This window comes from Malania oleifera, chromosome 3 (assembly GCF_029873635.1).
Source record: "Malania oleifera isolate guangnan ecotype guangnan chromosome 3, ASM2987363v1, whole genome shotgun sequence".
In the NCBI taxonomy this organism is placed as follows: Eukaryota; Viridiplantae; Streptophyta; class Magnoliopsida; order Santalales; family Ximeniaceae; genus Malania; species Malania oleifera.
In genome coordinates, this window is record NC_080419.1 from 107,129,569 (window position 1) to 107,142,215 (window position 12,647).

Genomic DNA, 12,647 nt, shown 5'->3' on the forward strand with positions numbered 1-12,647 from the left:
GATCATATTTTATTTGCTATTGCCACATATTTAATTATGAACTAATCATGGTGTGCGCTCTGGTTATTTATTTTATTTTTTAAAACTTTAAAAAATTATATAGTACAAGGCTATTTTGAGATTGTTGTAGGGATCTTTTTAAAAAATTATGAATAGTTTTAGGAATAAATTTGATATAATTATAAGGGTATTTGGGGATAATTGTGGATGGTTAAAGGGGTATTTTTGAATAATTAATGATGATTATAGGAATAAATTTGATATTTTGACATAAATAGATATGGATATGGGGATCTTTTAAAAAAATTATGAATGATTACAGGGATAAATTTGATATAATTAGAAAGATATTTTAAAATAATTGTGAGTAATTAAAAGAATATTTTTGAATAATTATTGTTGGTTATAGAAATAAATTTAATACTTTCAAAAATACACCTGATAATGAATAAGAAGGAAAAAATAAATTATTTATCTATTTATTTATTATAATAATTATTATTATTGTTATTATTACGCACGGAGGGGCAAAATTTAAGGGATATATAAGTAATCGTAGGTGGTGCAGCGTAGCCGTTAGCCAAATACCTATAACAGGGATGGTAAAAGCAAGAAGGAGCGGCAGAGTGACGTGGAGAGGAGGGAGAGGGCACGTGTACGGCGCCGCTGCATACAATTGCCAAAATTACAATTGTCGTTCGCGTGGACATGGTGTGTGTGTATTTGTGTGTTAAATGGGAATAAAGAAAGACGGTTAGGGGCAGAAGTGGAAAAAAGTGGCCATATTTGCATGAGGAAACGGGAGAGAGAACTGACACCTGGGCGTCTGCGTGGCGGTGTCACTCATCGTCTTCTTTTTCTCCCCTAACCCCACAATCTCTCAGTACCACTCCCACCCCGCCCGCCCTTCTCACATCAACAATACAGAGAGGGAGAGACAGAGATGGGAAAGGGCGCATAGTACATATAATCATATGATATAGGTATGGGTGATACTGAGCAGATTAGTTGTAAGAAGCAGCAGCAGGGATGGCGACGGTGGTCATCATCATCATCATCAGGGAACGGTGTGTCGGTTATGCTGGTTCCGTTGATGGTCATTGTACTGCTGCTGCTGGTCATGTTCTCTGGAGGTCCCAATATCTTAACAATCAGCAGTAGCAGCAGCAGTAGAAGTAGCGATCATGGCTCTAATAACATATGGGTGTTTGTTTCTGACTACCCTCGTTCTTGGCTTCCTACTCATCATCATTCTAATACTTCTACTACTGCTTCTACTGCGAAGGCGGAGGAGGAGGATCGCTTCCATCACCTGGATTTGAACTCTACTGCAGGCTCATCAAGCCATCAGTCCCTGCCGCCGGTTGCCGCCGCCGCTACTGCTGATGATGACCATGAAGATCATCTCGACCCTATTAAACATGAAGAAGAAGAAGAAGAAGAAGAAGACGAAGAAGAAGAAGAATCTGACGATGATGAGGACTACCCATCATCAGCAGACTCTGTGGATCATGCGTCTTCTTCCTCGCCGCCTGATGCAGCACCCACTTTCCATGGCCATCATCATCATGATGTTGTAAGATCCTCCCCGCCTTAATTACTACTCTCTACTTTCCATTAACTTCAGTCATGAATTCCCTTCCCCTGCATCTCCCTCTCCCTCCCCCTTCTTATTTTTTATTTTTCTTATTTAATCATTTTGATTTACCTTTATCATTAATTAATTACACACACACACACACACACACACACACATATATATATATATATATATGGAATGAAAATATAGAGTTGCTAAATGGGGTCAAGGCATCGAACGATTCTACACAATGCGTACAAGGCAAGTTTACCTATAAAGCCGTTCCTCACCTTTCCCCATACCATTTGTTTTCCTCCCGCCCCTCAATAATCAACTCTATTACTATAAATTAAATAACCAAGTTTAATTCATTATTTCTGTGTGTTCCTTTTTTTAAAATATAATAATAATAATAATAATAATAATAATAATAATTTGATAAAATTCATTCACACCCCATATTTTTTAAAAGGGTACGTCAATTACCCAATTGTCATATTTTGCTGACCATAAAATTTGAACTTTGATAATTGACCTATCGCGCTACTTTTGGGAACATTGTTTTCTTACCTTAAATTTAGATTTGAATAAAATTTGATAAATTTTAATATAATTTTATGTTACGTATTAACTAAATTTAAAATAACTACAAATTCAATTTCTGATTTAAACCTTACCAAGGACTGGAAATACAATTTAGTAAAATTTTAGAGACTTACCATTTAATTTACCCTCTTTTTATTTTAGAGACTTACCATTTTAATTATTTTATCTATATATATATATATATATATATGTATAAATAGTTTTATTATTTTCAGCTGTCATTTACAATTAAGATTGCTCTTATAGCACTAAAAAAGTGGGTTTGAATATAATAATTAAGTGAAATAATTATAACAATTTTGATTCTATCATAATATTTTTAAATATGTACGTTTTGCATTTATATTGCTTATTTAGTAATTTCTTATTTATTTTGAGTGACTTTTACTGATTAATTAATTAACTCAACATGCAGAATGCTAGCACAAAGGAAGTCACCCTAAACATTTCAACGGTCGGACCCATGAATGATTCCGACTCTGGTCTAACAACAAGAGGACCTCCAAAGGAATACAATGAACTTGAGAGGCTGGAGGCTGGACTTCGAAGAGCTCGAGCTGCCATTAAACAACCCAGAGGTGGCGCCCAAAATCAGACACTGGACCATGACTATGTGCCGGTTGGTCCAATGTATTGGAATGCCAATGCCTTCCACAGGTACAAATATCCATTCCCATGCATCTCACCATTATGTTTTTAATTCTACATTGGATTTTTCTTATGGGTAATTGGCGATTTCGAATTTAATTTGTTCTATACTTGCTTATTGCTTGATAATTACAACAAGTTTCAATCCTCTTAGAAACTATGCACAACCATTCAAACAATTGAAACCCTCTTGGCTAAAACAATAATGACTTGATACTTCTGGTCTCCAAGTTCATAGGTTTGTGCTATCATTTGCTTAATTGGAACTTTTGGTCTCACAAGTACTTTCAATTGTAGGAGCTACTTGGAAATGGAGAAACAGTTAAAAGTGTTCGTGTACGAAGAAGGGGAGCCCCCGGTGTTCCACAATGGTCCTTGCAAGAGCATTTACTCCATGGAGGGGACCTTCATTCACAAGATGGAGATAAACAGCCAGTTCCGGACCCGTGATCCTCGCAAAGCCCATGTATTTTTCCTCCCTTTCAGTGTCACAATGCTTGTCCAATTTGTATATGTGCGCAACTCTCACGATTTTAGTCCCATCAAACAAACCGTCGTCGACTATGTCAATGTCATCGCCGAGAAATACCCTTTTTGGAATCGAAGCCTCGGCGCTGATCACTTCATGCTAGCTTGCCATGATTGGGTTAGAAATCTCTACTCTTTCTTCAATTTTTGCAAATGGTACTAGTTGCTTGAACTATATATGCTGCTTTAAGCATGTATCATTTGAGAGGCATAAATTGCTTGAATTGACTATATGTTTGGTATGTAGGATTGGAACGGAATCAAATTGAATTGAATTTGTCACTTGATTATTTTGTGTTTCCATTTCGTGGAAGAACTATTTTCTGATTACTGAGGAGATTTGTTTCTGATCAGGGGCCAGAAACATCCCGTTCCGTTCCTTACCTACACCGAAACTCCATTAGAGCTCTATGCAATGCAAATACTTCAGAAGGATTCAACCCCGCAAAAGACGTATCCTTTCCGGAAATCAATCTCCAAACTGGTGGAACGAACGGCTTACTCGGTGGGCCTTCCCCCTCGCGCCGCCCCATTCTAGCTTTCTTTGCAGGTGGCCTGCATGGACCAATAAGGTCTATACTCCTTGAGCATTGGGAGAACAAAGATGAGGATGTAAGGGTGCACCGATACCTTCCGAAAGGGATTTCTTACTATGACATGATGAGAAAGAGCAAGTACTGCATTTGCCCAAGCGGGTACGAAGTAGCCAGCCCGAGAGTCGTTGAGGCATTATACACGGGGTGCGTTCCGGTGCTAATATCGGACCATTACGTGCCGCCTTTCAGTGATGTTTTGAACTGGAAGGCATTCTCGGTTGAGGTTCTGGTGAGGGAAATTCCAAACCTGAAGCGAATTTTAATGGGCATATCTCAAAGACAGTATATAAGGTTGCAGAGGAGAGGAGTTCAAGTAAGAAGGCATTTTGAGGTGAATTCTGCTCCCAAGAGGTTCGACGTGTTCCATATGATACTTCATTCTATCTGGCTTAGACGGTTGAATGTTCGGGTTCATGAGATAAACTGAGGTAAGTGTAGAATGTAGATGACTCTTTAGGTGAAGAATTCAATTTGAAGTTTGTGTGAAATTTAGTTTCTTGATTATCTAGGCAGCCTGTGAAAGTTCAACTAGTAAAATAGTCATTTTGTGGTATTAGAGACAATGAGTTAGTCCCCAAACGGTAGATTTTGGACTTTCATATGGAGATCTTGGGTTTTAATTTCACGAATTCCTACGTTTATGGTACGAAGAAATATGTACGGATTTTATTATTATTATTATCATCATCGTTGTTGTTGTTTTAGCTTTTTATTTTCTCTAAATGTATTTATATCATGGATGTTGATAGCTTGTAAAATAATATGCATAGGACTTTTCATACTTTTAATTTGATGATGTAGATATTTATTTAATTATTTTATACTCAATTCGGCGTGTGAAAAATAATTTCCTAGCAATAAATTTGCACAAAAATAATGGATGCCCTCTATTTTGATTGAATAATTGCAAATTATGAAGAGTTGAGTCAAATCAAAATTGTGGTCCTTGATTGGGTATTTAAAGCAAAGCAAATTAGCATAGTACCAAAACAATTTTAATTTTTCTCATAGCCAGCCATTGTAACCCTCCAAAAATTTTTAGTTAATGTGGAATTTTAATAAAAAGTAATTTTATGTGATTCAAGTTCAAAACTCGAATGATATATTAAAAATATTGAAGTTTGGGTAGAAAGATATAATATTTATCTATATGAGATAATTATATATTTTTACATTTAAATTAAAAATTAAATTATTTTTCATGAATTACCTAAATATCTTAATTTAAGTATAGATATATTTAGTAAAGTCTTAAATTGTTTCATAATTAGATGATTCTAATTTGCACAAAAGATACCAACTTTCTTGAGACTAGCAAAAAAAATAAACACATCTTGGACAATTTTATTCAATATTATGCCAAAAACTCAAAACTTTATTCAATAGAAGAGTAGGCCAATTTTTTGTTTTTTGTTTTTCTCTGGTTCTAAGGCCTGAAGTTCTAGTGGTCGACTTAGTTCTTTCAAATTGTTTCTCATTACTAAGAAACGGTAACTAAGATATAATATGAGCTCAAAACCAACATATCAATTTTCAAATTGTTTCTCATTAGCAAGTTGCTAATGGTCGACTAAAAGGTTTTAAAAAATAAGTACTTTTAAGAAATGCACTTTTTGTAATACTTAAATCAATAAGGAGTCTTTGATTTACACTTATAAAGTATTTATTTCAAAAAGTACTTTCTCAAACTACTTTTCATTTTAGGAAAATAAGTATTTTCTAAAAAAATATTTTGTTGAAAGAAGTACTTATATGAAAAAGTACTTATAATAAGTAACCTCACACTACTTTTAGAAAAACACATTTTTAGATGAGTATTTTTTTTTAAATAAGTACTTTTTTATAAGTGATTCCAAACAATAATCTGTTACTCTTCAACCAGACAACATTAGCCCATAAAACATAATTCTTCCTTTCTCTAATGCTTTCCCAAGGTGGGTGAAATTAATGAAAAGGAATCATACGAAGTTAAACTCTAATAAATTCTATAAGCCATATTAAAGTTGGATAAAAAGTTCAGAGAAGCTTTAAAAGCTAAAACTTTAATAGTCAATCTTCAAGACCATTCCATTCCATTAATAATATCATTCATAGAAGATTTACCATGAATACCTAGCTAGTTCAACAACAAAATAAGAGTTAGGGTGGCAAAACGGGTCGAAACCCGATGGGTGGCTCATGACCCATCTATTTAAATTGGGTTTGAGTTTTGATTAGCCCAAAATTAATAGGAACACCCATAGGATCATACAATTATAAGACCAAGATTGATGTCTTACATAATCACCCTTAAATTACCTATAACCCCCCCTAAGTATAATGGTACGATTAGAAGAGAATTACTATTGATGTCTTGCACAACCTTTCTTAGGTTACCTATAACCCCATAATTAAGCATAACGACATACTCATAAATGTAAAGCTGAAGGAGGGTTTTCCTCCGCCATTATAAAAAGGGATTTGGAGAAGAGATAAGGATCTCATTCAGATCCACTTCTTTCTACTGTTGCAATTCATAATCTCTCATTAGTCCCTTACTTAGGCATCAGGATGATCACTCAGAATACACCCTGAGTTTTTTAAGCCATTATTACTTGATCTTTTTTAGGTGGTCATGATCGAGGAGCGATTCACAAAATCGTTCAATTTTTAGGCAACAACATGTTTAATACAAGCTGACCTATTTATAAACAGGTCAATTTGGACTCGACTTATTTACTAAACGGGTTAGGTGGGTGTGGGTCAGGTCACCCGCAGGGTTACTCGTTTATCTTATATATATATATATATATATATATAAAATATAACTTAACCAGCCCATTTCCATTCCATAGGTCATTCGCAAAACGCAGATGGTAGTTTCGTTCTCCTAGTCTGCAATCTTCTTCTTCTTCTTCTTCTTCTTCTTCTTCTTCTTCTTCTTCTTCTTCTTCACATTTGGTCATTTCCAATGGCCTCCTTATTCTCCGAATCCCCATTTCCCCATTCCCCTAAACCTCGGCCAATGCCTAAACAGCCCAAACCCACTTTCGTTCCTTGGAGTTTCGTTCCTCTTGGAGTTTGATAAGACATCTCCCGATTGCCGAATACTTGGGCAATTGCCTTCTGTTTGCCCAACCAAATCTTCTTATACGAGATCGAATAGCCAAAGCGATGATTTATGAACTCTTTCAACATGACGATTGATGTCAATGTATCTCCCCTAATCATATTCACGATCTCCCTATCAATAAGGGATGATGTTATTTGGTTATGGTTGTGTGAGAGAAGTTCGTTCAAACGCGTGTGTGGACCACCATATTGGGTGATTTCGAATAATCGGTGTTTGATATGATACATTGCATGCACTCTCCATCTGTAATCAGACTCCTTACACTTAGCAACCCATAACACTGGGGTAGACTGCACAACGTGGAAGTCATGGTGGGTTTGAACGTGATATATTCACACTGCTACTATCAACTAATCCTTTGATCCGAATAGCATCCCCTTATTCAGCTAAGATGATTCATCCCAACGAGTCGCCCGTATAGGAAGTTTCTCATCACATTAAAAATCTGCAGCATCTACATCAATTAGACCGTGCATAGGAGGTTCGTCCATAAACTAGGCATCGTACGTGACATCATTTGTTTCAACATTTGATTGTGAATTTTTTTAATAATATTTCAACAGTTTAAATTATTATTTCTATAGTTAATATAATTCATATTGTTATATTTTAATTAAAAATAATATATTATGATGCATATGATTTCTAATTTTAATATAATATTTATAATTAAAAAAAGTATATAATAATAATGTTAGGACCGGAGGAGCCCATAGGTGGGTTTGATACACATGGGTGAATACCAATTTGACCCAAAAGCTCAAGCTAATTGGGTCTTGGGTCCATCCATGTATATAAGCACCCATTATCCACTTTAATTTTTCAATGTGGGACAAGCTCACAAGTGGAATTCTCAACAATCTCCCCCTCACTTGTGAGTTCTTGCTCGCCCTTGAACGGAAACTGTCTCCCTTCTGGGACAATTCTCCAATAGTTGCTTAAGTGGGCCTTACCACTGGCGTCTTACGTGCCTCAGATTGCATTTCACGTGCCTCCAAACCAATCATACCTCCCACGTCTTGACCCTATTCAGATCCATCTGCAGCCTAGATGATCCTTATTGGCCTCAGCCACACACTTGGTCCTCCAATTGTTAGCACGTCAGGAGAATTAGTTTCTCATCTCGACTTTTTACGATGTCGCTCACCGAGAGTTACGAACCGTCGGCTCTGATACCACTTGATAGGAACCTGTGAACATCAAGATCAAAGTGACACCAAAAATTTTACGTGATTCGGTCAATAACGATCTACATCAACAGAGCACACACCAAGAATTCACTATCTCGCCGAAAAATATTACAATTCTCTCTCTCTCTCTCTCTCTCTCTCTTTTCTTCCTCTCTGCTCTCTTTGAGCTTCTTTGTTCTCTCTGCACTCTTCTGTGCTGTGCTACCACATCTTCCACAACCCTCCTTTTATAGACTTGGAATTTATATTACAATTAAAATAAAATTTAATCAAGAATGGAAGTTACAACTGAGAGGATAATGAAGAGATAAATTGCACTAATTTCAACACGTTTTTCCAACTCATCTCCATGAATGATCCGTGTCTCCAACTTAGCTATTGGCTGTCTTCTAGCTCCATCTCTAACAATCTCCCATTTGGAGACAGAGACGCCTCCTCAACCAGTATCATAAATATATGATGTGCTCAAAATATGTGTCTTCAAGCATGAAGGCCAACTGAAGTTGAACACAACTTCAGCTTATCTGTAGTCACCACCTTCCCGTCTGCTCGATTTCTGCAGACTAATCTGATGGCTGTCATCTTCACAACTGGTGTAAAAATGCCGGTGTAGTCAATCCCTTCCTTCTGCTCAAAGCCTTTGACTACCAACTGAGGCTTGTACCTTCTAGAGCCGTCATGCTCCTCTTCGATTCTGTACACCCACTTGTTGTGAAGGCCTTTAGGCAACTTCCACGTTCTGTTGGAGGTGAGGGACTTCATCTCATCCTTCATCGCAAGCTCCCACTTGCTCGTATCTGCCACTTGACATGCTTCATCATAGCATTTGGGCTCTCCTTCATCTGTAGAAAGTAAGTAATCAATATACCTTCAGTCTGGTATATGGGACCGAGTAGATCTCTTAAGCTCTGGATCTGGAGTAGGAGACAATGGTGCGACGATCTGCTCCACTAGTTCCTCCACTTGAGGATTCTCGGTATTCTGCTGATGTGTCCCAACACATTTTGAGTGGACCAGTTCTAGTCCCTTCTTCTTTGGAGCATGGGTGTTTATCTGGAAACTAACCCTCTTCTGTTTCCTAACTATACAATCCTCACACATGTCAACCTGCACTGACTATAGACCACTCAATTTTTCCTTTGAGTGCATCACCCTGAGTCCCTTCTTGCTCATGTGACCAAGTCGTTGGTGCCACATGTTGCTGTCGTCATTTCCTGCAGCAATTGAAATAGACATAGAGGCATTGGAGGTTAGAAAAAGTGTTCCGTTTTTCTTACCTTGCGCAATCGTTAGTACACCTTTTGAAACTTTCTATTCATCGCCAATGAATTTCGTCGTGTATCCCTCATCTGCCAGCTGACCCACTGAGATCAAATTCTTTCTCAAGTCTGGAATATATCTGACATCCTTCAGTTTCTATACTGACCTGTTTATATTGATCTTCACAACTCCCTTACCGGTTACGTCGCAAGATTGATCGTTACCAAGGTACACCTTACCAAAATTACCTGGTGTGTACTCCTCTAGGCAATCTTTGTAGTATATGGCATGAAATGAGACTCTGGAGTCTAAGACTCAAGACTCCTGCTTGCTTTCCCAATAGCAAATCAACATCTCATCATTCACGAAAGCAATATTTGCTTCTGTCTTTGCCCTCATCTCAAATTATTTCTTCTAATTCCTGCACTGGTTCCTATAATGACCAGTATTTCCACAGTTCCAGCACTCAATAACTTTAGTGCTCTGGGAACCTGTGTCCTGAGTATCTTTGGGATTTTCAAATTTTGACCGTTTGGGCCTAGATCTGCCGCAGTTGTTTGATCGTCCATGCCTGTTTCCTCTTCCTCGATTGTCCATGTTCAAGGCTGAACTCGAATTGGAGCTATGGTTCGGCTGCATTCTTATTTCCTCTATCAAAATCATGCTAACAACCTCATCGTATACAAGTTTTGATTTTCCTGCGGAGCTACTAATGGTAGTGACAACACCATTCCAATTTTCAGGCAACTAACTAAGAATCAGTAGGGCCCGAATCTCATTATCAAACGTTATCCCAACTGAGGCGAGTTGATCAGACAACTCATTGAAGTTATTCAGATGTCTACTGAAACTCTCACTTGCAAACATGTTCATCGTAAATAGTTTTTTCATGAGATGTATCTTATTTGCGGCTGAAGGCTGCTTGTACATATTAGAGAGCGCATCCATCAGAGACTTGGTAGATGTTATATGCTTGATATTGAACACCACAGATTTCAATAACGTCATTCTGATGGCTTCGAAGGCTTTTCGATCAAGCAACTCCCACTCGTCCTCGTTCATGGATGTTGGCTTACCCTTCAACGGTAAGTGTAATTCCTTCCCAAACAAATAATCTTCTATCTACATCTTCCAAAAACCGAAATTGTTCCCATTGAACATTTCGATTTTTGAGCTCTTTTCATTCGATATCTCGATTCGCTAATTTAGAGATGGAATTAGCTCAAATGGATAGCACGGTTGGATCCGGAACGATCGAAAACCCTAGAAATGGTTCAAGTCGCTCGAAAAATGGACCCAAAACGACTCTGAAAAGTTCAGTAAAAGTTTGGTCAAACTTGGTCAAGCTTGCTGACGCAACACTGCTGACATGGCACCTCTGCTAACATGGCACCTCTGCTAACATGGCACCTTGTTGACGTGGAAGTGGGGTCCACTTATGATGTGGTAGAGGTCGGGCCCACTGATGTCGTGGCAGGTGGGACCCACCTGTTGTCGTGGCCGATTATGAGCGACGGGTCGGATCCGGTTTGCGGATTAGATCTCGAGTTCACCCATGTCTGAGTGTCTTGCCGGTTCCGGTCAGGTAGTGGACCGGGTCGAGTCGAGGCGAAACGGGCGAGGAAGACGGGTTGAGCGCGTGTGGAATTGGTCGCCAGCTCGTGGTTGGTGCGTGGAGAGGCGTCTTGCTCCAACAAGGCGCATAGGGGCGCGTGAGGCTTCTACAGAACTCATTTGAAGCTCCGGCTGGCACCCTTCTCTTCATCTCGGCGAGATGAATGTGATGGTGGCCTCAAAACACAGTTTTGTTTAATTGGACAGAGCTCTGAATTTTGGGATCACTTCTAATCTGACTTTTCTGTTCCAATCGGACTTTGATACCACTTGTTAGGACCGAAGGAGCCCATGGGTGAGTTTGATACACATGGGTGAACAGTAATTTGATCCAAAAGCTCAAGCTACTTGGGTCCATCCATGTATATAAGCACCCATTATTCACTTTAATTTTTCAGTGTAGGACAAGTTCACAAGTGGAATTTTCAACAAATAAAAAATCTAAAAATCAAAAAGGGTAGAAAAAATTTAATTTACAGATCAATTAATTATGAGTTTATATATTTAATATCTAATTTATCTAATCTCTGTGAAGAGATTACCCTTTAGTGTCATTTTTGTAAATTCCAAAATTAGCCTTATATAAAAATCTCATTTTTGTTAGAAATTGATTGTTGACCATACAAATTTAAGAAACATAATGTCATCTATGTGGATAATTTTCTTTCTATATGCAAAAATATATAATAGTATTTGAAAATAAATTAGATTCCATAAATAATATTAATTTAAAAATATTATCAGTTTCCATCATAGCTTTCCAACACATGCATGCTATTTAAATTTAATTTAGAGAAACAAACTGACAGAAAATAAATTAATTATCTTAAATTGTAAGATTATAAAACATTTTGAAATTAAAAATATTTCAAACTCAAACTTCAAAGCTTTTATTTGCATTCAAATTTAATTTCGTTAGATAGATTACTTGAATACTCCTATTTTTTTTTTCTGCAATCAAAACACAACTTGCATAGCGTTACAAGGGAGTGGGAGCATCGATGTGGATTAAATCAAATTTTTTGTAAATCTAAATCAAATTCAATAAAAATATACTCCAATTGAAAACCAAGGCCATTATTGAACTGATGTAAAATACAAATTCAAGTATGAACAAATTGAAGTAAAACAATGTTACTATTCATAAAACCATATGAATGTCAAGCATGAACAAATATCATCTAACCACAAAAATGTACAAAAATAAGATCATATATTGAAAGGAAGTAAAATACATACTTCCTCAAATTTGGGCGTTTCCAAATGATGCCTTCAATCAGCAAATTGAAGGTGATACGTATTAATTTATGTACCACACTAACAATTTTATCAAAAAAAAAAATATAAATGTCAATTCAAAAATAAATGAGCATGGGGTTTCAAAATGAACTCACCTCATCTCTCCCTTTTATAACTTCCTCCTCAACGTTCATGAGCAACGGTAATTTGCAATCGTCCACTACCTGCCCTTTGCCCTCTGCCCTCTACTCTGCTGTAACACGTCTCCCGTCTCT

At 37.2% G+C, this 12,647-nt stretch overlaps 1 protein-coding gene across 1 annotated transcript; it reads left to right on the forward strand.

Moving 5' to 3' along the window:
• Window positions 1-753: 753 nt before the first annotated feature.
• Window positions 754-4,661, forward strand: LOC131151919 (probable glycosyltransferase At5g03795). Its single transcript, XM_058103417.1, has 4 exons — window positions 754-1,576; window positions 2,601-2,842; window positions 3,131-3,479; window positions 3,716-4,661. The coding sequence occupies exons 1-4, from the start codon at window positions 986-988 to the stop codon at window positions 4,382-4,384; spliced, it is 1,851 nt and encodes a 616-aa protein (XP_057959400.1). The 5' UTR covers window positions 754-985; the 3' UTR covers window positions 4,385-4,661.
• Window positions 4,662-12,647: the final 7,986 nt, after the last annotated feature.

Excerpts from the sequence above, each read along its gene's own strand:
- LOC131151919 (XM_058103417.1), top strand. The coding sequence starts at position 986 with ATGGGTGATACTGAGCAGATTAGTTGTAAGAAGCAGCAGCAGGGATGG. Across the intron at positions 1,577-2,600 it reads GCCATCATCATCATGATGTT|AATGCTAGCACAAAGGAAGT; the intron begins GTAAGATCCTCC and ends CTCAACATGCAG. Across the intron at positions 3,480-3,715 it reads TGCTAGCTTGCCATGATTGG|GGGCCAGAAACATCCCGTTC; the intron begins GTTAGAAATCTC and ends GTTTCTGATCAG.